We start from the raw sequence: 26,978 nt of genomic DNA, 5'->3' as shown, positions 1-26,978 counted from the left end.
TCATAAATCTGAAAATGCAGGCAGTTGCTGCGGGCAACTGGGAGCCCATGCCTGGTGCCAACTGCCAGGCAGAGATGCCGGCATCCTGGTGCCATCAGTGAGATAGCGGACCTATCTCTCATCGCCTCTCTCTCTCTCTCTCTCTCTCTCTCTCTCTCTCTCTCTCTCTCTCTCTCTCTCTCTCTCTCTCTCTCTCTCTCTCTCTCTCTCTCTCTACCCCTGCTCTCCCCCCATCTGTTTTTCAGTCTCCTCCAGGGCTGGGTATTGTATTGATATACTACTGTATCGATATTGCGATAGAAGCCTAGATATTGTGTGGGATTTTGGATATCCTAATATTGTGACAACATGGTTGGTTTCAAAGGCTGTATTATAGTAATGCAATACAGAGATGCACATTTACCCAAACGTAAGAGTACCGGACTCTAGCTGTTCTATTTTTTTCCTTTACCCACTTAGTTCTGACCCGTCAAAGAGAGTCAAAGACATCATGTACAATTCTTTATATTTATTCGCACCCACATGAGCGTGTGTGTTTACCCATGAGCGTGCACGTGCGTGCGCGTGCATGTGTGTGTGTGTGTGTGTGTGTGTGTGTGTGTGAATTCTTAATTTCCTCACAGAAAGCAATGTCCTGAGCAAATTGGCAAATTGGCTTTCTACCAAAATATCGCACAACAGACCACATTTGCACTCTCAACACCCTAATTGACAACCAAATAAACAAAAACAAAAGAAAATTATTATCCTGCTTTGTCGACTTCAAAAAAGCATTCGATTCAATTTGGCATGAGGGTCTGATGTACAAACTGTCGGAAAGTGGCATTGGGGGGGAAACCTATGACATCATAAAATCAATGTACACTAACAACAAATGCGCAGTTAAAATAGGAGAAAAGCACACAGACTTTTTCCCCCAAAGCTGAGGAGTTAGACAGGGATGCAGCCTGAGTCCAACACTCTTCAACATATATATATAAACGAATTAGCTAAAACGAATTAGAAAAAACAGTCTACAGCTCCAGGCATCCCCTTGGCAAACACAGAAATCAAATGCTTACTTTTCGCAGATGACCTGCTGCTGCTGTTTCCAACCAAAGAAGGACTACAGCAGCAACTTGATCTCCTACACAAATTCTCTCAGACATGGGCCCCAACAGTGAACCTAACTAAGACTAAAATCATGATATTTCAAAAAAGATCCAGCCGCCAAAACCATACATTTTTCCTAAATACAATCCCAGTAGAACAAACTAAAAACTATACCTACCTTGGCCTAAACATCAGCAGCACAGGGAACTACAACCAAGCTGTAAAGGACCCGAGAGACAAGGCAAGAAGGGCATTCTATGCTATCAAAATAGACATCATAATTAAAACCTGGCTTAAAATACTGGACTCTGTGATAGAACCAATTTCCCTCTATGGTTGTGAGATCTGGGGACCATAAGCAAACCATGACCTTGAAAAATGGGATAAACACCAAACCGAGACCCTACACAGACTCAGTGAGCACAGTCTTGCGATCGAGAAAGGCCGTCATAGGCAGACCTGTATCCAGAGAGAAGACAGACTATGCACCCACTGCACACAAAATGAAGTGGAAACCGAGCTACACTTCCTAACCATCTGTCCATTGTACCAAGACATCAGAGACACATACTTCCCACAGATTACAACCACACACAGAGATTTTGAAAACATGACCAATGACAAAAAACTCCCATATCTGCTGGGCGAAGTACAACAATGTGCAAACACAGCAGCAAGATTCGTGAGGGATAGGAGAAGGATATCAAACGTGATAGGAGAAGGATATAAAACGGAACACAACCACCCTAAAGACTAATCATTGTGTATATTCCTGCACTATACCTGCATCGAGTGACCTTGGTACATAGAATTTGATCTATTGAAGATTCTGATCTTCAAATGTACATAATTTTTGTTTTGATTGTATTATTGTATTGTTCTTTCTGCTTTGGCAATGTAAACGTATGTTTTCTCATGCCAACAAAGCCCTTTGAATTGAAATTGAATTGAGTTGATCGACAGATTCGACACCCTCGACAAAACCCCACAAATGGCGTTATATGCCTATTTCTCAGGTCGTTTTCTTGCTTCGTGTCTGCAGCCATTTCCGCCGTCCGTTCATGTTGTTATATTACGGACGTTATCGTGGAGTGGCAACACCTTGAATGGCACACCTCGCCACAGGGGGTTAGTTTTTTTTCTTCTAATTGCATGCACATTTCAGATGGCAGAGTTCATACACCAAGGCAACCTCGCATGATTTATACTTGGTTGCGCGGCCGGTCTCGCACACTGAAGATACTGTATATAGTGCTACGAGTCACAAGGCTATTTTCAGTGCGTCTTCAGTGCTTATGCATGGAAGTCAATCGTCTGAAAACAACAGATTTCACACACTCACATACACACACATCTCCTGATCTCACAACAATAATGCGTACATGTTTCACACATACACAAACAGAGGAGCGGCCTGGCGAACGAACGCATGCTGAGAGATAACATAAAAGAACATGAAAGACATGAAAGAGCAACATTGATTGTCCCTGTTCACTTCGACCCGTGTGCCCCCCTCTCCCCCCGGTGGGCTGAGGCATGCAGGCAAGCTGCTGGCCAGGCATTCCTGGTGCTACGCTGTGGATGGGATTGATAGGCACACAGACGCACGTACACAGACGCACGGGTGAGTGTGTCTCTATGTGCACGCTCACGAGTTTGTGCGTGCGTGCGTGCGTGCGTGTGTGTGTGTGTGCGTGCGTGTGTGTGAGTGTGTGAATGTGAGCGAGCGTGTGTGCGTGCATATGTACAAGTGTGCGTGTGTGTGTGTGTGTGTGTGTGTGTGTGTGTGTGTGTGTGCGTAGTGGTGTGTGTGTTACTGTGTTCCTCATAACAGGGGGGTGCTGACACCCTGTGAGTGTGTTGCCTCCAGGCCTCATCCGTCCGCCTAGCAGAAAGGGCAGCTCCTAGCCATGCTGGCCCTCCTCCTGCCCTCGGGCTAGACATGACATTACCTCAGGCTGTGCCGCCCACCATCCCCCCCCCTCCCCCTCCGTACATCACACACTGTCTGAAAAATCACTGCCGCACCCTTCCCCCCCCGTCTGACGGCAGCTCGCCTAATGTCTGACAACAGGCGGCCATTTTGTTGCTGAGGGTTCTATTGGAAGAAAAGGCAGATATTTCACAGAAGGTTAATGGGAGACTGACGGGAGTCTGAAAGTTGGACAGAATGCGGCGTTCTAAGAGGATACACATCTGACCCCAAAGGATACAAATGGAATCCAATGGACCTGATGCAGTGTCCTTATATCAGCCTGCTTTCTGTCTCTACTAGAACAGATATATTCATAACAATGTGTGAGCTTATAAATGAATGAAACTCAAAAAGCTGAATTGGAATAAAAAGATAAAAAACAGAAAGCATAATTTGTATTGCCATTACAGTGTCATTCACTGAAAAGAACATATTTTGGCGAGCACCATCGTATATGACGAAGGTTAGATTAGGCTTTATAAAATGTAAGTTATTACTCTAGAGACACAATATTAGGGTTGTTTTGTTACAGTGTGGCTAGGAAAGATTCTAGCTGTATATATATATAGCCGATCTAAAAGCTCACAATGTGTCGCGATGCAACGCATTCTGAGCTTGTAGATCGGCTATTTTCAAAAGATTTTTATACATTTGACATTTTGAAATGGGACATTCTGCATGATGACTACTTTTACTTTGGTACTGTAATTACATTTTGATACCAATACCTTTGTACTTTTACTCAAGTAAACCTTGGAGAGCGGACTTTTACTTGTAACAGAGCACAGACTACATTACAGGATTTAGTACTTTTACTTAAAAATGTGTCTTTAGGCTGACCTGTTGCTCTTATCTGTCCAACAGATGCAGCAGCAGGAACTGGCCCAGATGAGACAGAGAGACGCCAACCTCACAGCGCTCGCCGCCATCGGACCCCGAAGGAAACGCAAGATGGACTCACCGGGAAGCACCTCGTCAGGGACCGAGGTAAGACTCCATTTAAGCACTTTTCAACCGACCGGCGGTTTTTAGGCCCTGTTTTAGGGCCTGTTTAGGCCCTGTTTTAGGGCCTGTTTTAGGCCCTGTTTTAGGGCGTGCACACACGGACTTCTTCACACTTCCCTGGTTAGATCCTGCTCATGTCAGAGCTCCTACCCCACCCTCGCCACATTTTAAATCCACACTCAAAACCCACCTTTTCAGACTCGCATTTCCTATCTAATCCAAATCCCCCCTTTTCTACAGTTTTTTTTTACAGTTTTGTGTTTGTTTTTAACATTTTGAACTAGAACCGGGTTCACATTTCAATTTTTGCCTGTCTCTTTTACTTTGTCTTCTTTTTAATCTCCTGGAGGGAATTGCATTGAAATTGTGTCATAAAAAATGCTGACTATAGTGACTACAAGATGTATCTTAGACCACTCCACCATCATAGCTTTTTTTCTTAATTAATAATAATTGATCCTTGTGGCAATCCTGCAACCACTCGTGCGCAGAACACTTACTGTATTTGTAGTTTCTCCAGAACTGACGTTTAGAGATTGTCTGGTCAGCCTTATAGCAACAGGTAGTTGAAATGCACAAGCCTCCATATCGGCGTAGATTTGAAGCTATATTGTAGTCAATCCGTCATTGTTTTTGACTGTTGTGTTAGGGAGAGGTGTGAAGTACTGTAAGCATATCACCGATTTAAGCACAACCTGTGACTTTGCAATAAATTCATTTTGACACTTTATCAGATGAATGTCACGTGTTGGAATGTGACTTCAGTAGTGGATATTGTGTCAAACCTGGAGTTGGCGGTCAGGGCGTGTGTTATTGATTCAACTGTATTTGTTCAAATCAGTCAAATGACAAGGTCACAGTGAAAGGTCAAATAAGGTATATGCATTTACTGTTTGTACTGTATATACTGTAGTAGCATTTGGGACAGGTGCAGAATCTCTCTGAGTGCATTAGTTGCCTAGGCAGCTTGCTTGTATAATTGTTTTGTGCGTACGTACGTGCGTGCGAGAGAGAGAGAGAGAGACAGAAAGTGTGTGTGTGTGCGTGTTGGGGACACAGTGTGCTACCCTGTGAACTTTTGTTCTTATGCTTAGATGTTCATCTGTTTCCACACAGTCAGACGGTGAAGATGAGCACATGTGAACTCTCCCCTGCCAACCTTTCAGGCAGGGAACAGGGTGGGCGAGCCGAGGAGGGCTTTGCGGGGTCGTCCAATGCCCCCCAGTATGCCCACAGGTCCCTTTTTGTTTTTGCAAGAAGCCATTGTGTGTGTGGCTGAATTCCTGCACATCCTCCACATGGACAGCCTGTTCCGTGTTAGACATTTATTTAATAAACCGCACTGCAAAAGCCTCAGTGAGGTGAGCTAACACAAGGAAGATGGCAGGAAATATGTCATATCTGTAACGCATGAGGCGCACACCCACACCGATGGGGGAGAGCGGGGCCAATTATGCATACTGCCAGAAATAGCCAATCTGCAAGCTCACACGCAGCGTGCTGAAAATAGCAAATGTATGAAACCCACAACACGCCGAAAATAGTGTTTGTAGAACTTGTAGATCGGCTATATTTGCAGCACCCGCACACTATAACTCAGGCTTTACTCCTGTGTGACAGCTACCCAAGCTGTTGTTAATTAAGCTGAGTTATGGTATTCTAAAAGAGCTCCTTAAAGTAGAGACATAAAGGGTCGTATTTCTACAGCGCGGGTGTCGTTAAGCTACGCACGCCGTCGTACCCGCTCGCCATTAGTTCCCCTCAGGGTGTTGTTGGCTGAGGAGGATTTATTTTATAATCTATTAAAGAACTATTGAAATATATCTTTTAGGTTCTTCCCTGAATATGACAAATACAAAAAAAAACAGAAGCAAAAAGCCTTGAAGTTTGAATCGCAATTGTTCATTTGGCAATTGTCCACCCACAAACATGTCATGAAACGGTGCGGTAGACGTCGTGGAGGAGTGTGGTCATAAACGGTGCGGTAGACGTCGTGGAGGAGTGTGGAAACGGTGCGGTAGACGTCGTGGAGGAGTGTGGAAACGGTGCGGTAGACGTCGTGGAGGAGTGTGGAAACGGTGCGGTAGACGTCGTGGAGGAGTGTGGAAACGGTGCGGTAGACGTCGTGGAGGAGTGTGGTCATGAAACGGTGCGGTAGACGTCGTGGAGGAGTGTGGAAACGGTGCGGTAGACGTCGTGGAGGAGTGTGGAAACGGTGCGGTAGACGTCGTGGAGGAGTGTGGAAACGGTGCGGTAGACGTCGTGGAGGAGTGTGGAAACGGTGCGGTAGACGTCGTGGAGGAGTGTGGTCATGGAAACGGTGCGGTAGACGTTGTGGAGGAGTGTGAAACGGTGCGGTAGACGTCGTGGAGGAGTGTGGTCATGGAAATGGTGCGGTAGACGTTGTGGAGGAGTGTGAAACGGTGCGGTAGACGTCGTGGAGGAGTGTGGTCATGAAACGGTGCGGTAGACGTCGTGGAGGAGTGTGGTCATGAAACGGTGCGGTAGACGTCGTGGAGGAGTGTGGTCATGCACAACCGCTATAAAAAATACAATAAATACATAAAGGATAAATAACAAAGTAAATGCATTACTTCTGGCTCTTGAGCGCAGTGTGAACCTCTTTCACTATAGCTTTACCCTGATGCGCATTCACCCCCTGACCCCCCCCCCCCCCTCTCCTTTCCATGCAGTTCAAAACAAGTCCCTCTGCAAATGTTCCCAGATGCAGTTGTAACATAAACACGAATATAAGTTATATATGTCAGTTTCCTCCCCCCCTCCCCAATCTGCTTGTTCATGTTCCATGTCCTGTCTACGTTTAATTAGAGGGGCATAATGAAGAGAAGTCGTTCCCCACCCATCTACCTTCTCCTCCTCGTGTTGGGGGGGGCTCAAGCAGGAGGGGAGGAGGAGGAGGAGGAGGGAGGAATCTTAACTTATTTTCACTTCGTTTTCACCTCCTCACATTTCTTCATTTCACATGGGCTGGAAGTGCCCGCGGCGCTCTTCTTTCCCTTCTCCAGAGCAAAGTGAATGTGACTTTTCTAAGGGGGTCACAGGATGCCTGGAGGCCTGTGGCTGTTACTGGACTGTTGCCTGCTCTCAGCTTCACTGAGGGGCTTGTCATAGATTTCATCTCCACAGAAATGAGCCGGGGGGCCCCTCTGGCCAGGAGCGGAGGCAGCCCCCGACGTTATGAAGGGCCCCCGCCGATGATTATTTCCCTCTGACATCGCATCCTGAGCTTTCCGCATTAATCCCAGACAAAGGCAGCCCTTCAGTGCTGCGCCACAGCTCAAATTAGGAGGCAGATAATGGCCTTGTTCAGCTCCCCTCGGCTCCGTTATAGCCCCGGACCGAGCTTGCAAGAGCATGAGCTCCTGTTGAAACCCTCCTCCTTCCAATATCCTCCCTGCCTCCTCCTCTTCCCACCAACTTTCCGCCGTGTTCGGACCGTGACGGAATGCAGGTGACACAATTTCGTTACATGTATTTCTCTCTCTCTCTCTCTCTCTCTCTCTCTCTCTCTCTCTTTTATTTTATTTGATCGTAGTTTGGCGGGGCGGGGCTTGGGCCAGCGCCTGGTCGTGGAGCGCCACAGGCAGTGAAACTGATAGCCAGTGAAGACTGGAGTGTCTGTGTGTGTGTGTGTGTGTGTGTGTGTGTGTGTGTGTGTGTGTGTGTGTGTGTGGTGTGTGTGGTGTGTGTGTGTGTGTGTGTGTGTGTGTGTGTGTGTGTGTGTGTGTGTGTGTGTGTGTGTGTGTGTGTGTGTCTCCAGCCTGCTCTGGTCTGCAGGAGGGGAACAAAGGGGTTCTTACAGGCCTCTGCAGGGCGGATTAGTTCCAATGAGCCAATGGCATGGGTCTGCTGGCTGGCTGGGCTGGACGGGTTAGGGTAGGGTCTGTCTGTGGTCCCAGTGGTGCCACACAGTCACGGTACAGGCGAAATACTGTACAGTACCAGTACAACCCCCCCCCCCCTCCCCGCGATACACACAAACACACTCAACCAAGCCTCTGACCCCTCAAGCCTTATATACTTGTTGACGGGGGTTCCCCAGGGATCTGTACTTGGCCACAATACAAGTTGTGACACGTTGTGTGCTTGTAGATCTGCTATTTCCTGCAGACTTTCAACTATGACATGCCCTGAATAGGGACGCTATAGTGTTCATGTGTCTACGTGGAAAAATGGTCAACGCTGTGTGACTATCGTACGGGCGAAATGGCCCCCAAACGTAGCCCTGTTGTCACACACATGGGGGTCGCAGCACAAGGTAAAGGGGTAGCTGTCTAGAGAAATGGCCGAGAGGAGCAAGGCTGGGATGTGGAAGATAAGCAGGGGGTGAAAAGAGAATGGCACAAACCTTTGTCCTTCAGGTGTCAACTTGTGTATTATGCAGTCAGTCAGTCGCAGAGAGGAGAATCAGGGACAAACTGATATCCATGCTGGCTAACCCCTCCCATCCACTCTATGGTGACTTACAGGACAGAGTGAGCACCTTTAGTCGTAGGTGCACCTTCCCTCCGAGAATGAACACAGAGCAGTATAGACTCTCCTTCCTGCCAACCGCCATCAGACTATAGAATGAACACAGAGTGGTATAGACTCTTCTTCCTGCCAACCTCCATCAGACTATAGAATGAACACAGAGCGGTATAGACTCTCCTTCCTGCCAACCGCCATCAGACTATAGAATGAACACAGAGCAGTGTAGACTCTCCTTCCTGCCAACCACCATCAGACTATACAACACATAAGAACTTCCCCCCCAATGCTTGGTCCTGTCTGTGTCTGAAGTCTTTGGTCTTGTGATTTTGTCCAGTTGTGTCCAATGTGTTTTCTGTCTGTCTGTAGTTTATTTTTACATTTTACATTATGCTGCTGTAACGTTTCAATTTCCCTGCGGAGATAATAAAGTACATCTCATCTCATCTCATCTCATATCTTGTTATGAGTATAAAAAACACTCAGTTGCCAATGTTTCGCTGGTTTTGATGAGACCATGCTATTACTGAGAGAGACAGTATAGGCTACTATAGTACAATCTCCTATACTTATTACAGTAAGTGCTTTGTACAGCAAAAGGTGTGTTGAGCAAAGCTTCAGTGCTACTGGAGATATTCTTAATTTGGAACTGACTTTCTGACGATCCAGCAAGCAGGACAAAGTGGGACATTGAGTGAACGCTGATGAAGGCCTGAGTAGCCGAAGCGCGTCTGTTTGTCAGAGACCATGGTGCTGCTGCGGTAAATAAAACAACCAAGTATAACGCAGGCTTTACTCCCTGCATGTGACAGCTACCCAAGCTGTCTCACAGTTCATGTGAGTGTGAACTGTTCTTATAATAGACAGAAATTAAGTGTAGCATCTCTTCCAGCGTTAAGCCTATTTATTATACTTTGTTGCATGGCAGTGTTGCTTTCGGAAAATAACAAAATGTTCAAAACCTGTTCTTTTTGGAATGTCTTGCAAGTGAATGTTGCTTGCGAGTGAATGTGTCGCGCAAAGTGTGCGTGTGTGTGAGAGAGAGAGAGAGAGAGAGAGAGAGAGACACATACACAGAGAGAGACAGAGAGAGCACTTCAGGACATGTGAGGTTAGCCATAGCTATGCGATGTAAAAAAGCACCCCGGCGCTGATGGAGCGTCCTGCAGTGTTAAACATGCTCATAGCTCTGAAAACATCCTTGACACATTTACGAGCGGAGAGAGTTATCATCCTTACCGCTTGGGCCATTTATCACATCAAAGGAAGGCCCCCTTGTTTGTTGACGTAAAAACAACAATAGCAGCTAAATTGCCCGGGTTTGTACAGCCCGTCCTATCTGCCTGGAACAGACTGCAACAACGGCACGGGGGCAGAAGAAGGGATGGAGAGAAACAGACAGAGATACAGACAGAAAAGAAACAGAGGTGAGATTTAATAGTGTAGTGCAGTCTATTTTTTCCACTTGAATTCATTTCACCTTCTTTCTTTGAGGCAGTAGATCAGAAAGAAGGAGTGAGGAAATAGAATGAGAGGCATGGAGAGAGGGCGAGAGAGAGAGAGAGAGAGAGAGAGAGAGTGTGTGTGTGTGTGTGTGTGTGTGTGTGTGTGTGTGTGTGTGTGTGTGTGTGTGTGTGTGTGTGTGTGTGTGTGTGTGTGTGTGTGTGTGTGTGTGTGTGTGTGTGTGTGTGTGTGTGTGTGTGTGTGTGTGTGAGAGAGTGAGAGAGGGGGGGAACACAAGGAAAACTGATGCCCTTTCCTCCAGCTAAATTAACAGGAATCACGTGGAAAACAATCCAAGGCTCCAATGAAAAGGACGGGGTGGGGGGGAGGGGGGTGAGAGGAGGGGGGGGGGGGGACCATTAAAATTAGCCCGGGGCTATGGACTGCACCCAATATCACTAAAGCTCCACTCGCTACAGATGTGGAGGCTGGCTTAGAGGCAAACTATGCTCTGTTCTATAGCTACAATTAAAATCAACCTCGCTGCCAAAAAAATAGGAGAGGGGAGAAGAAGAGAGAAAGAGAGAGAGAGAGAGAGAGAGAGAGTGAAAGAAAGAAAGAGAGAGAGAGAGAGAAAAGTGAGGGGTGGGGTTGGGGTAGACATGGAACATCAAAGACAGATTGAAATGTGTAGTCAGTAATAAGAGTGGTCTCCAAGCCCCCCGGTCCTCCACGGTCCCCTTGTTAATGAGAAATTTTGACCTCTGGTTTGTAAGTTAAACTTGTAATCTCGGTTAATGAAGTAAATCAATCCCAACTCGGGGAGTGTGCAGTTTCTCTCTCTGTTTCTCTCTCTCGCTCTCTCTCTCTCTCTCTCTCTCTCTCTCTCTCTCTCTCTCTCTCTCTCTCTCACCCCAACACCAACCTCCCTCCTCCTCCTCCTCCTCCTCCTCACCCTTGTACTTCTCCTTTTCTCTCTCCTTGTCTTCTCCTGGCCCTCCTCCTCCTTCTCCTCCCCTCCCTCTCCAATGCCGCCGCGCGAGAAGCCTGGGAGTTAAACGGCCAGGTCTTCAGCCAGACAAACAGGAAGTTGGCGGGCGAGCAAAGTGTGGGGGGTGTGGGCGGGGGGGTGTTCCGGAGCTGGAGGGCATCGGGGAGGAGAGGAGAGGAGAGGGGGTTGGAGAGAGAGGAGGACCGGGCGGGCTGTTTGGTTAAGGACAGCGGCCGACTGTCTGGTGGGAGAGAGAGCACGGCGTGGGACTCTCCTCCTCCTCGTCCTATCCTCTTCTCCCATCAGTGGTGAAAAAAGTACTCAAATTCATTACTTAAGTAAAAGTATCAATACTGCAATATAGAAATACTCCGTTGCAAGTAAAAGTCTGGAATTCAAAATGTACTTGATCAAGAATTGGCAAGTATAAGTATTGGCATCAAAATGTACTTACAGTACCAAAAGTATAAAGTACTCATTATACAGAATGTCCCATTTCAAATGTATAAAAATGCGGATCTATATATAAGCTCACGATGCGTCACATTGTGAGTGACTGACAGCACTACACGTGATGAGCGTCTGGTCATAACCAGTAAGACGCGCAAACGCGGGAAGCGAACGCAGCTGAGACCCTGCAGATCATGTCTGTCTGTCTGTCTGTCTGTGTGTCTGTCCGGCTGTGGACCTGGCCCCTTTTGTGCCCATATATGGAGCTGAGTGGACCTGGCCCCTTTTGTGCCCATATATGGAGCTGAGTGGACCTGGCCCCTTTTGTGCCCATATATGGAGCTGAGTGATTGCTGATGCAACACACTCCATATTTGGATAGCGGGACAGACACACGGACACACGGACACACGGACAGACAGACATGATCTGCTAGGTCTCATAGTAAGTGCTCACTGCGTTCGCAATAATGGGGTGTTTGGTGTGATCCACCCTCTCCCCCTGCTCCAGTACCCAGCAGAGGGACAGTGATCCACCCTCTCCCCCTGCTCCAGTACCCAGCAGGGGGACAGTGATCCACCCTCTCCCCCTGCCCAGCAGAGGGACAGTGATCCACCCTCTCCCCCTGCTCCAGTACCCAGCAGAGGGACAGTGATCCACCCTCTCCCCCTGCTCCAGTACCCAGCAGGGGGACAGTGATCCACCCTCTCCCCCTGCTCCAGTACCCAGCAGGGGGACAGTGATCCACCCTCTCCCCCTGTTCCAGTACCCAGCAGAGGGACAGTGATCCACCCTCTCCCCCTGCTCCAGTACCCAGCAGGGGGACAGTGATCCACCCTCTCCCCCTGCTCCAGTACCCAGCAGAGGGACAGTGATCCACCCTCTCCCCCTGCTCCAGTACCCAGCAGGGGGACAGTGATCCACCCTCTCCCCCTGCTCCAGTACCCAGCAGAGGGACAGTGATCCACCCTCTCCCCCTGCTCCAGTACCCAGCACTCATCACTCCTCCATGCCTTAGTTCCTCTGTACTGTCTACTGTATGAAGCCATGGCTCGAGTCTAAGTATAGTCTACCGGCTGAATGTACATTCTTCTGGGGTGCAACGGTTAATCAACCTAATTGATTTAATAGGTTATTTAAAACATTTTTAATAAAAATGATTAAATTTTGCGGGGGATTTAATTCCTTTGCCACGCCCCCATCCACCCCACCTAGATTTTCCTCTTTTTTTTTTTTTTGCAGAACGCTTTTTGTCTGTATACCGGTGTCCATCTCGTACCTTGTCAGCGGTTGTGTGTGTGTGTGTGTGTGTGTGCGCGTGCGTGCGTGCATGCGTGTACTGTACTGTACTGTACTGTACTGTACTGTACTGTACTGTACTGTACTGTACTGTACTGTACTGTACTGTACTGTACTGTACTGTACTGTACTGTACTGTACTGTGTACTGTGCTATTGTTATAGTTATAGTGGTCAGTGTGAAGCAGCTGTACTGTAGCCCTTTATGGCTGCTCAACAGTACCACTTTATTTCACCCAGCGGTATTGCCGTACTCAAACGGACATACACGGACACGGACAGACACACATACATAGGGACAGACACACATACATAGGGACATGTTTATTGGAGCGGTTATTAAAGCACCGCTCAAAGAAAACTAGATGGCAAGGCCAGTAAACCAAACATGACGGCTGCAGAGTGGGTCTATTTCTACATATTACAGAAACATGATTAAAGAGGGTACCAAGAGGCCGCTATCGGTTGCGTAAGTGTCAAGAAGATCGTAGTGTTATTTTGACTCTGGCGTCTGCTGGCGGTTGCCCGGTTAGAGCAAGGAGGGACACTAAGGAGATGGGTGTGGTGGAGGACGTTCTGGGGGCTCCTCCTTGGCTCAGCTCCATGTGCTGTTGGAGCCGCACCGCAACGCTCCCTGACAACCTTTCACCTTCCCCATGCAGAGAGTCATGTGGTTACCATGTTATGGACGACTTGAGTAATGTGGGCAATGAGGGAGGCAACATTAACATAAACATTTCAAATATGTTATTTTCTTCTTTCTTCTCCCTAACAGAAGATTTTTATCGACTCCGTCTCGTTCAAAATGCAAACTGTACACACTGCAAAATCCTGCACGATCCACATTGGGTGGTGAGCCAGGGATGTGCTGTGGATTTTCTAACTAGTGGGGCTATGTTGGGTGCACGCGAGCGATCACTAATTAAAATAACCTCTTTAATGTAGGCCTATTGATTATATTATATTTACTTGCATAATGAGGAAACTTTTGTGTTGTCATAATTTAGCATTTACCTTGCAAACGTCACCCCTGTAATTTAATTAGTTAATGAATCCCTAGAGTAGGCTATTTAGTAGATCGGCACCATTGATATGCCTACAATATGCATCTAAGGTCCATTCCTGTTATTTCAAGCTGTGCTGCAGCTGTTGCTGTGGCACTCAGCATCGATCGCCAGGTTGTGTTAGCGAGGTTAGTGTTGGAAAACTGCGAATGCGTGCATCTTCAAAACTACCAGGCAGACGCCGATAGCCCTACCGTCAGCTCACCCCTGGTGAGGACTCACAAGCCAGTGTTTGGGGACACCGGCCTATGCTATTTGCTTTTATTTCACAGTTAACTAGTCAGTTCACATATGTGCAGCTTGGATAAATGATACTCATATAAAACAGAAGGCACCGAAGCGTGACAGAAACAAATTATTTTCTCATGCTCAGTGGTGACGTGCTTTTTTGAATACAAATGGAAAGGTATTGAATATGTATATAGCAGCCTTATTCTGTTGAGTTTCATAAATATGATAGTTGTCAACATATCTCAACATCACTTAATTTAAATCATTGAATTCATGTAGATGGCATAAAAGGCCTTCCAAGATCCACAAGGGGTTAACGGGTTATGATTCACTTCTTCTTTTTTTTAAGATCACATGCATATGGTAGACACATGCGTATATTGTGGGCATAACATTAACGGTGATTAATTAGAGCATGGGTCATTGAATATGACCACCTGGGGCTCTATTCAATCAAACAAGGTTTTCCAAGATAGGTTTGGAGCAGCTTCATGCTTTCATAGTTACAGTATACAGCTGAGATGATGTTTTAGCCAATCTGGTTTAATTTAATCTCATATTAAACTGTACTGCATTTCAGAATGTTCTTTTTAACAATGTTAGGATAATTATTGTTTTGAGCAAACATACACATAGTATTAGTAGGGGGTGTAACGATACATTTTAACAGCGATACGATACGTATCACGATACATGGTTGACGATACGATACATGGACGATATTGGTTCATTATGGTGATACGATACGATTCAATGATTATAAATCGATACAGTAACTATTTAGCAAATACATTAAATATGTGTGAAACTTGTGGATAGTGCGGTTTCTTTAAGGGAAATATTTATTATTATGGATATAAATGTTACTCATTTATATCCATAATAATAAATATTTCCCTTAAAGAAACCGCACAGTGACACATTGATTCTCTTGCAAATAGATGGACATTGTATTTGAACACATATGGACAAACCCACGCCTTGACTTGAACAGAGAATACACACATTTATCGATAGACCAATTGTAGCTATATATATATATATATATATATATATATATATATATATATATATATATATATAATGGTTGTCTACTAACAGCTTTAATTCTAATCAATGAACCAGTCCTGAATGAATTTAACCCACCCTAATCTGGGAATCCATTTGTTTTCTTCTCCCTTTGTTTTTGCCAAAGTTTTGTGGTAGTTAAGTTAATACATTTATTTTTTAGATATCTTGTTTGGGACCAAACATTGTTGGAGCGACATTGCCACACATCCTCAGGGCTCTGCCGCTACCGAAGGAGAAAGGAAAAGAAAGAACAAGAGCTAGTAAAGCTCAAGTTGAAGCTGCAGGCAGGGTTTGTAGGCTACGGGTACTGAGTAACTGCATGACTGAATAAAGGCAACTAGGGCTGGACAAAAAACAACACCTATGGTTTCCAACCTGATTCACTGCATTATTTGAATTAGTTTGGTCACTTCGCTACTCAGTCTGGAAAGTCTCCTATCTCCAACGTAGGCGGGTTATGCCAAAACTGAGAAATCGACTCGAGGCTTCGGTTTGGTCTGTGGGTTGGGACAAAAACACCAGTTTGACATCATATCAATGCACCACTACTGCTGTTGCCCTGCAACGTCCCCTTATCATTCACTAAACCCACCCCACACAGCCGACAGTTGATTTGTACTACTGAATCTGACATAGTGGACTACTGAATCAAACTAGGGTTTACTTTTATCGTACAGTAGGTTTAACTCTCGAGTCTCGAACTGGTGAGAAAAGCATGGACAGAGTGGCGCTGGCTGATGACGTAAATATCCTAGCCCTACTGATTTGTTGGAACAACATCCAATCAGCAGAAAAGAACAACAACAAAACAAGTTTAGCAGGCAAAAAATATAATGCAAACCTTCTTGTGCTGTAGAAAGCGTCAAGGGCATGAAGGTATATAGCCCCGCCCCATGCTGATGGCGGAGCCGTTATGTAAGTTGTTCTGTAGGCCGTCAGTCTAAATTGAGGTAATTGGCTGGTGTAGTTTGTGACAGTGTGTGGCCGGAGGGCCTCGTCCTCCTCTCTCTCCTGTGGCTTCTGCATGAGACTCACCCACTCCACTAGCAGAACCCCAGCCTGACTTCTACACAACCTCACTGACCTGCTTTCTCTCTCTCTCTCTCTCTCTCTCTCTCTCTCTCTCTCTCTCTCTCTCTCTCTCTCTCTCTCTCTCTCTCTCACATCTATTGCTAGTCATTGTGTCATTATCTCTCTCTGGCTCAGATTATCTCTCTCTCACACACACACACACACACACACACACACACACACACACACACACACACACACACACACACACACACACACACACACACACACACACACACACACACACACACACACACACACACACACACAGTCTCACTGCCAGTAAGATTATTATTGAATCACAAGATTTTCTAAAAAAAAATCTGTATTTAAAACCAAACAAAACAAACTAGTAAGCAGCGAGGAGAGAGCTTTTTGATTTATTGTAGGACAGCGTACATCTGAGGCAAAGACAGACTAAAGAGTAAAGACAAAGAAATGATAGCTTCCATATTGAGGGTGTGGTGGTAAACGGTGGTGAATGTGCCAGACAGTTTGTTGAGCAGTGTGAGTGAGTGGGATCCTCATACTGGGATAGTGTTTTAACCAGTGCTTTTCAACATTTGGGCCACAGGGATATTGCAAGTGGGCCCTCAAATTAATGGCAAAACACTATGACTTTGATGTAAGTACTGTATAGGCCACCGCCTAACGTTAATATAAAACTAATTAATGTACAAAAAAACCCCACTGTACTCAAAGTACACTATGTTAGTTCCATTGCTCCAAGCCGCAACGCAATCAGTTGATAGATAAGTAAAATAAACATGCTATGAAATACACATGACCACAAACACGTTCAAGATTTTCATGTGGACCCTGATTCAGAAAAAGTTGAGAACCACTGTTTTAAACCCTAGACTACAGCCACTGAGGTCCAGGTTTCCCTATCTGCTACACATGTTGATAGGGATAAAGTTACAGTTTTTAGCCCATACTGGAAAATCCTGAGTGATAATTTAACTCGGAGAGTGTACAAATGTTATTACCGAATTACTATTATTATTATTATTATAATTATTATTATTATTATTATTTGTGCACCTCCATGATAGTATGAACCCTACTGATGTTGGTGACCCCATGGCCTTTACTCTAGTGCCACCCTCAGGCCAAATATTCCCCACGGGTTGATACCATAGACTGTAAAAAATATGGACAAAGCGTTCCCCGGGTCTAACATGAACGTAAAATGAAGCCTGTCAGTCCTTGCAATGGAAGTCGCCATCTTTCTAGATCCGTTTTGGTCCAGCTGGCCATTGGCTGGCCCAGACAACGAGGCGGGACTTCCCCCCTTCTTCTCCATTGGTTTTTATTTTGACTCGAGTGGGAGGGGAATCCCTATCATAGACTGTAACGGTAGCCACGCCCCTCAGAACATACGCGACTTTATGGTAATTTTTTTAATTAATGGGACCATAATTTTCCAAAAATAATATTATGACATTAGAAATTGAGACTTTAAACTAGTGACTGGAAGAAGAAAGTATTCATGACCATGTTTATTAAGGTAATACAGTCTAGGTGAAGTTGGGGCCCAAATACATGGACTTCTATGGGGCTATGGGTTTTTCTGGGTCCAATGACAGCGCCACAACAGGCCATTATATGAACTTTAATTTCCTTAGTGGCTTCACAAAATATCTGTCTGACTGCCCCCCTGGTTGATACACAAACTACCTCAATATGTCATGGGCGTATTCTGTATTGCCATGAAACTAGCTGAGTGCATAGTTACCTGGAGGATGAACCTTAACAATTTCAGTGAACCTATGGCCTGTCCTCTAGTGCCACACCAAACATCTTAGCATGCAAGATATCTCTTAATGTAATTGACAGACTGTAGAATAAACCCTTTGACCTTAAAGCTGCTATAAGCAATAATATGTCAAAATATGAATGACCTTTTTATTTTTTTGGTATTCAGACAGCCAGCAATGGGTAGAACGCTCCCAAAAATAATTTAGTCTCTGTGACACATCTAGGGGCCGCAATCTGCATTCAAAGATGTTCCTAGAAGCTTTGTCATTGGTCGAAAAAAACCCCGGTCGCAGTGAGTAACCAATCAGGAAGCAAATCGACCAATGACAAAGCTTCTAGGAAACTCTTTGAATGCAGAATGCGGCCCCTAGATGTGTCACAGTGACTAAATTATTTTTGGGAGCGTTCTACCCATTGCTGGATGTCTGAATACCAAAAAAATAAAAAGGTCATTAAAAATTTGACATTATTATTGCTTATAGCAGCTTTAAGCACCACTCTTATTCCAAAATGTCCACTTCAATTCTTCAATTCAGTTTTTAAAGGCAAATATACCCGCTGTGCCATCCACGAGATCATGAGATTTGATTATTAAGCATTAATCCGGCATTAAAAATTATATTTATATATATATATATATATATATATATATCTTCCGTGCACGCTGCTGTGTGCATTTCTCCTCTAATTGAGACAAACTACGATCTTTGGGACCTTATAAAACTCTAAACTTTAATCGCGCTGGCACTATAGTATAACAGGAGGGAATGTGTTAATTTTCAGGCCTGTTGAGAACTCTAGTTTCGGCTGCGCTAATAACTTTGGGGCGTCTAGAGTTTGAATGGAGAGGTAACAGTCAAAAGGGAGACATCGTAGAGGAAGGACTGTGGTTTGTTTGGTAGTGGACCGAGTTCGGACTTTTCCAGGGCAGGCGGACCATGGTGATGGTCCACTTGTTTGCTCTCGTTTGTTTGTTCAGATACGGCGTTTTTTATCTGCTTGAGGAGAGCTGAAATATTATCAACTCAGCCCGCCATTGAAGCGTCTTTTGGTGACCTTGTGTCTGCGCTACAACAGTGCTGCGCTGTTCTATATTTTTTTTAAATACTATTTTTTCACTTAGAAAGAGTCGTTTTTTGTTTTGTTTTACTCTTTAACATGTAAGAAAGAAGTATCCGCACAGCACTACAGATCCTGGACAGGTGCATGATGTGGGTCTTCATGCATCTACTGTACAGTAATGTGTATACTGCAAACGGCCATGCACTACTGTTAATACAGACAATAGCGGTGTAAAACATTAAGTCCAATTATTACAGTATGCCTCATATTTATCATTAGACCATAATCATTCATTTAATTATGAAAGGCTCCTTTGTGAAAGTCCCCTTTTTTGTGCGATAATCACACATAGGTTTTTACATTTATATATGTACATAAATGCGTGCATTTGCGGTAATACAGTAAAATAACCGTTTAGATAAGAAAGTCTCATATTTCCATATTCATGGCGGAGTAGTCCTCCTCCATTTTTCCTGCCTTGAAAACTTTGCCCTGAAATAACGGTTAAATATACAGTTTTGACAACAAAGTTGAGCCCCGGGCACTTAAAAGATACCCATCTTAAAGGAAATTAATTACCTCCCTTGTTAATCTTGATATAATTAAATTTCTGAAGAATGAAATTCGCTGCTTTTTAATTTTTTTCCCCCTCCCCTTCTTCCTCCTCTCCCATCCCCTCCGCCTGGGTGCCATGGAGACAGGGATTGGGTAACGGGCTGGTTTTCTAGCTAGCCTGTTGGCCAGGGATGTGGGGACAAGCCTAAACACCCTGGGCCCCTTTCTTCTTCGTTCCTCACTGTCCTGACTCCCTACTACGCCTCCGCTCTCTCCTAGCAATAGATATAGGCAGGGAAATACAAAGCCTCACAGTCACAGCTGTATTGAGCCTCGTCGCCTCCTTTTCCCCTCCATCCTGGCGGAGATAGGAACCGAGGGCCTGTGAGTTCTTACCCTCCCTTGATTTCACACCTGGTTTGCGTGCCGTGTCGTGCACCGTAAAAAATAGCCCTAATCTACAAGTTCAAAACGTGTCGCACTCTTACGCAAGCATGATACTGTACATTTCGAGCTTGCAGATCTGCTCTTCCAGGGTACGCCGCGTGGCGACCGGCGCGCAGCTGAGTATAAATCACCCTTGAGTCCTCATTCGTGAATATTCGTTCTACATGAAGTGTTGAGTTTTCAAGAGGGGCTGGGATGCGGGGGACGCGTTGCGCACCGCTAATGAAGTTGTGGATTTGAAGTGGATGTGGTTGGGGTGGCGGGCCCCTCCCTCGAGAGGAGCTGGATCTCCCACGGTTCACTTCAGAAACTCCTGTGTCTTGGTGTGACTAGCTGTGGTTATTTATAGGGGCCTCCTACTGTACCACGCTGGCAGAATTAGCCCCTGATTGGTTTGTGCAGCGTAGCACATAGTGACATTATTACCGGGGGAGCGAGCGGCAAGGTTTCTTGTCGCTATTTATTAAAAAGTTTGTTTGTGCCTTTGACTGTATTATTCTTTTTTTTTTATTATTCTTTTTTTCCCTCTCTTCCCTCAGCTCCACTGTCAGCTGTTAAAGGTTGGTGCCCGAGGGAGAAAAAAACAGAACAAGGAGAAAAAAAGCTGGAAAATATATTTCATTAGGAGCTAGCAGGGGGGCAGAGAGGAATGCCGAGCAGGGCTAAAGAGGAGGTGGTATAATATGTACAGAGTAGGCAGAATACCGGCACGTTGTGGCAGAAATGCCAACATAAACAGGGGTTTGAGTTTGAGTTTGAGTTTTTTTTTTTTACGGCAGGATCTGATTCAGGGGTTTTAATTGTTGGAAGACGCAGAGTATGCATCCTCCAGCCGCGTGTCTAGGTCTGCAGACTACAGATCTGCGTTTCCCAAAACAGTGGAGTTATAGTTAACAGTGCACAAAATGGGTCACAAGCTGCTCCGTATACCACACAAAGAAACACATTTAATAGCAGCATTGTGTTATTCAGTATAATATATTGTAATATTATTATAATGTATTATTCAAGGTCAGCTGAAAATGTAGGTCCAGGTGTGAAAACAGCTGAGAACCATTGCTCCACATCAGTGGTTTTCACCCCCAGGGGGCGCCAGGGGGACCAAGTGGAAAGCAGAGGAAAATAGAGGGGAGGGGGGGGACTATGACATGTAACCATTGCTGTCTGGAAGAAACCACCTAACTCCATTTTTGAGGATTGTGATTTTTCTTTTTATATATTCTTTTTTTATGGATGGCTATCTGTTGTTAGCCATAAGACTGGACTGCGCTATCTTGATTGCGCGTGCACACAAGTGCGCACACGCACGCTTTCAGTCGCTTTTCATTCAAATTCATCTCTCATCTAGTCGTATAGAGTTATGACAACTCTGTTCACTTCATGGGGCCAGTCCAATGGCGGCTCTTCTACATAGACTTCTATTGGAGAAGAGTGACAAAGGCCTGAACCGGAAGTTTACGGAATGCATTGGCGTCTATGGGCTTTAGACTCTAAAGTTACATGAACCACGTGAATGCGGGCTGTTTTCTGGCGTCCTCATTGGTAGAACTCTCCTTTCAATGGCTCTGGGCTACGGCTATGTAGGGTCCTTGACATGGAAAGGTTTTTGGGAACCCCCTGCTCTAGATAAAAAAAATACTGAAACTATATCTCATGGAACATCTCTCCATGAGCCACTGTGCTGCACCAGTCCTGCTGTTGACACTTTCTCAAACTCTTTAATTTCAAGGACCCTCAGTTTCATATGCTTTAAGCATAGGACCCACATCTCTATAACTAATCATTCTAAAGATTGTCCTGTGCTGTCATTGGCTGACTGCGTCCTCAAAATGTCTCCTCAAAACTTGAGGAGGAAATGTGTGGACGGAATGCGTCCTCAGATATATGCGCCATGATTGGCTGAGCATTGCACAATGGGTGTGAAACAGGAGCCAATATAAGGGACAGGGGACAGGAAACAGAGGACATTCTGTACCGTAGTACTACAAATATTTTGGGTGCACTTATCCTCAAATGGGTATGGACTAGTTTGTTATTATTCTCTATCTCTATAGGCCCCAATATGATACATGATAAAACTCTGAACCATTTGGTTCCATTTAAACACTGGAACAAATGGTCACGGGTACACGAGTCTCAAGGACCCGTGTAAATTGTACAAATCTATGTAAATATATCAAAATAAAAGGCTCATTAATGTTGACATCTCAGTGGAATCTGGCTTGTGGCCTGCATTGTACGGTAATATTGCAGTCCCACATCCCCTTTCTTTTCATATTCATTGCCTTCCAATAAAGCCCTTCTTCCAGAATCGCTTTACACTGCCACATGTGTAAAGTGTAACATTCCTGAGGAGAGCTTGTAATTGAAGTGTCGTTTGTCAGGCCTTTTGCTGCATAAAAGAGAACTTGAAAAACGAAAAGCAGCGTATTGTTTGCAGACGCTAGGTGTTTTTTGTTGTTGTTTTCTTAGGATCTAATTGAATATATGCATTGAGATCCCCAGACGGGGCCAAATAAACGCACCTGCCTGGCACAGAGCAGAAGACTCAGTCAGCACCGTTCTGTTTAGGACAGCTGGTCACTGAAGTGAGCATTCTGAGTTCTCATCAGCAGAGGAACTCAATGAGGCAATGATGCTATGATGGCCACAGATGGTGGCACATGCATTGAGTGGGTGTACCATGTTGCTTTCATTTTGGTGAGCCTCATTTGAGCCTTTTTCGGAAAGGTTTTAATATTTGTCGTTTTACATTTAGGCATTATCTCAGAGTATACACAAGGGATTTGCAGGATCGTTGACGTCACAAGCACATTCATATCGTTGCTGTCTGTCGGGTAGAAAACTCTTATCTCCAACTTTTTGTGTTTTTTCGTAAATGAATGCCCTACTTGATCATACAGCCATGTCACACAAAGGTATAGCAGATCTGCCAGCTCTAAAAGCATCACGACACAACATGTTTGAGCTTGTAGATCTGCTACTTTTGCAACAAGAAATTATAATAATCCTGAAAAGTAACAGTTTGGACATGCTGTGTGAGGTTTCGAGGATATAAACGTGACTGCTAGTCTATGTGTTTGTGTGTGTGAGTTTAGTTTTGTGGGAACAAAAAATTAGTACATTATAATGACAAAATACGAGCGCAAAACAAACAGCACTTTGATTATCACATGATAAAACGAACCAATAGTAAGGAGGTCAAGGGTCACAGTCACATTGTTACATCATTGCAACATGATGTAACAATATATCCATATGTTTGCAGCATGAACACATGATAGGGAAATGTTAGGTAAAGAACAGGAACCAGCGAGCAATGGAAATGCTTGTTTATGGTGTTAGCAAAACATATGCACTCAGTGTACTGCATAAGAATTCATTTTCCCACAATACAGAATTAAAGATGTATTATAACGATGAGCTTTGCCACTTAGTGCTTTGCTATTTGGCAGCTGTATAGAGTATGTAGGTTAGATTTACATCAACCACATTAACCCTGCTGGCGTCCCTATTTTGGGCAAATTGTTGCCGTACAACAAAGTATATAGGGCTTAAGTGGGTATAGGTGGTTTATTGTGGATCTACTAGTTGATTAATCGTTTCCAGACTTTTACTGTACAACTGCACCTATTTGTGTAAAACTACTACGACTGTAGCCACGAAACGTTTTAATAGCTAACCCCTGAAGTGCCATTCCCTCCAGTTTCCCACTGGGACACACCTTCCAATTCCACCACATTCATCCCTCTTAGGCTCGGTTGCGCGCCAGTGTCGTGCTCGGTAAATAGCACATCTACAATTCGTGGACGCGTTGTGTGAGCTTGTATATCTAATATTTACCGCAGGCAACGGCAGCATGCGTCCAAGTATAAATCGGCCCCTTCACTTGATGGGCCAATGGAAACAGATCATATACTGTATATACAGTGTGTGTGTGTGTGTGTGTGTGTGTGTGTGTGTGTGTGTGTGTGTGTGTGTGTGTGTGTGTGTGTGTGTGTGTGTGTGTGTGTGTGTGTGTGTGTGTGTGTGTGTGTGTGTGTGTGTGTGTGTGTGTGTGTGTGTGTGTGTGTGTGTGTGTGTGTGTGTGTGTGTGTGTGTGTGTGTGTGTGTGTGTGTGTGTGTGTGTGTTTTTCTTATTTTTTCCCCCCCGTTTTGACCCGTTTTGTTATAATACATTCTATATATCGTTGCGATGCACTGTCCCTTGTTACTGTGACTGATAATAATAATAATAATAATAAAAAAAACACAGAACATCTGAAATTAGCTTGAGAAAATGGGTGCAGGAGAACAAACAAGGCGATCCATTAGTGCGGATGGGTTATTGGCTGGCTTGGCCTGCTCTCGTGGCGGCCCATTAAAAGTGGTAATGTGTGCCCGCAGCAGCGCCCGGGGGACCAGAAGGAGGCCATGGAAGGCATATTTCACATGCAGCAGACATTGGAATTAAATAGACCAATGTTCCCTAAAAAGACTGAAGTACATCTCTTTCTGATGTGCGTCCCGGGCAAAAATTCATTGATCTTGGAATGTCCCTTGGCAATTATAAAATATTAAATCCAAGTCGCAGTTTTCGGCTCAGCTTAATTTTTTTCCCTCCTTCCCTCGCTCTCTCTCTCTCCACTTCTTTCCATTTGACCAATTTAGAAGAAGGAAAAAAATAAAAGTTAGGAGCGGATGGCCATGAAAAAAAAGACGACACTTATATTAATACTGCACACAGAACTGATACCGTTTTGTTATGTTACAGTATTGTTCTTGCAAAACATCCGAGATCATTAAAAACGGGGGGATGAATATCATCTCCAGCAAAGCCAAGTAGCCTAGTTTAAAGCTGTCTGATTAGTGTCAGAAGAGCTGTTATATTCAGTGACAGTACACTGAGTACAGTAGTTTCAAATCATTTAGACTTCAGTGTATGTTGATTCCTCAGCACAGGTCTGCTTGGTAACCGGAACGCTCGCCCCAAAACACAGTCGCCCCCATTCTTTCCAGGGACCGACTGCTCACGCCCAGTGGTTCTTGTATTCTTGTAGGTAAGGTTTAGGTATAGTTTTACTGAGGTTACGTTTAGGAATAAGACTAGGTTTAGCGAGAGTTTTACTGAGGTTACGTTTAGGAATAAGGTTAGGTTTAGGTATAGTTTTACTGAGGTTACGTTTAGGAATAAGACTAGGTTTAGCCATAGTTTAACTGAGGTTACGTTTATGAATAAGGTTAGGTTTAGGTATAGTTTTACTGAGGTTACGTTTAGGAATAAGACTAGGTTTAGCCATAGTTTTACTGAGGTTATGTTTAGGAATAAGACTAGATTTAGCCATAGTTTTACTGAGGTTACGTTTAGGAATAAGACTAGGTTTAGCCATAGTTTTACTGAGGTTACGTTTAGGAATAAGACTAGATTTAGCCATAGTTTTACTGAGGTTACGTTTAGGAATAAGACTAGGTTTAGCCATAGTTTTACTGAGGCTACGTTTAGGAATAAGGTTTAGGCATAGTTTTATTGAGATTAAGTTCGAGGTCTGACCCAATGCGAGCTTGTTTCAGGCACGTCTGGGGACAACAAATATTTGTCAGCTGCTTTCCATTAAGTGTGTGGCCCTGGTGCTGCCCCTCCCCAGCCCCTCTGTGTCCCTTGGAGACTACAGGAGGGGCTTTACAGTTAATTGCCCGAATCATTAAATTTAACATAGATCTCAACAAATATATTCAGCCGGCTGTTTGACAGGCTACACAGTTCATTAGGTCTCCCTGCTTGTTTGTCATTTCCCTAATTAAGATTTAGAATCGATCGTTGGGTGCGTAATGTACAGTGTAGCTCAGCTTTGTGCGTGCGGGGGAGACTGCTCGGATTAAAGACACGACATCCGCTCACTAAAGCTTTGCCATTTAGTACACTGACTGCAATGGGAATTAGACATCCTGTGCTAATTAGGGAGCCCAATTAACTGTGAAATTCAGGCAGTTTTTTGACAAATAATCTCACCAGAATTCAGACATTCACTGCGTCCGTACTGAGTACTATCTGTCCTGAAGTGGGTGACGGAGATGGATCTTGGCTCCGAAGCGCACTATGCCTTATTTATTTGGCTCAGAGGGAGTCGTTTTTTTTTGCGTGGTGTCACTTCTCATTCCATCTTACCTGCCATCTCAGAGGTGGGCTGAATAGGTCTAAATCAATATAAATAATACAAAGACCCAGACTTTATACCGAACTACTTATACTTGGCATTTATATACATTAATACGATTTCACATTATAGGTTATGTGTCGGTTTTACAAAACAGAAGCTGATGTAAATGCCTTCAATGTGCTCAAATCCCATATGAATAATAGATTGAGTATTTGCCTCTGAAGTATGGCAATATTCTTAGAGCAAGAACTCGGAATAAAGAGACAGTTATGCTTAATTTATACTTCAGCCGTGTGATTGTGTCGCTCGCCGAAAATAGCTAATCTATTTTTGTCTGTTTCCAGCTATAGCTTTGGCAGGGAACATCAGCGTTGCGTTATCGTTATCGTTTGGCCCTTGTTAGTGTGAGCTGTAGAAGAACTGTGCTACAGTTATGATTCAGCAGGGCCCAACGTTTGACCTCAAATAGCTTTTTTTTCCTGCTGAAACAAAGCAACGGCGTCAACTTCAACAGCTTCCGCGTCTCACTCCCCGTTTTGATTCATGATCACATGTATTTTTTAGATTGCATAAATTATGTATTTGTGGGACTAATGAAGGCCCCCGCCACTGATAGAACTTTGGGAGAGTTGTGAATAGCCCAGATTTGGCCTCTCGCAGCCCGTCCTGCATCAGTGTGCTGATTACATGTCATGGCAGCTGAAGTGCGATAGATGTGGCTTGACTGAGAGGCCTTAGGTTGGCCCCAATGGGCCGTTTCTACACACACACACACACACACACACACACACACACACACACACACACACACACACACACACACACACACACACA

At 44.6% G+C, this 26,978-nt stretch overlaps 1 protein-coding gene across 1 annotated transcript in view; it reads left to right on the top strand.

The window, feature by feature from the left end:
• LOC308318850 (transcription initiation factor TFIID subunit 4) overlaps nt 1-26,978 on the top strand; it is a 118,696-nt gene that overhangs the window by 74,318 nt on the left and 17,400 nt on the right. The window contains exon 13 of the mRNA XM_080768523.1: nt 3,932-4,054. Within this exon, the coding sequence (XP_080624649.1) occupies nt 3,932-4,054 (123 nt within the window). The remainder of the gene's footprint in view (nt 1-3,931; nt 4,055-26,978) is intronic.

The sequence above is a fragment of the Protomyctophum bolini genome (genome assembly GCF_963924005.1).
Source record: "Protomyctophum bolini genome assembly, chromosome: 1".
Lineage (NCBI taxonomy): Eukaryota > Metazoa > Chordata > Actinopteri > Myctophiformes > Myctophidae > Protomyctophum > Protomyctophum bolini.
This window is presented reverse-complemented; position numbering and strand designations above follow the sequence as displayed.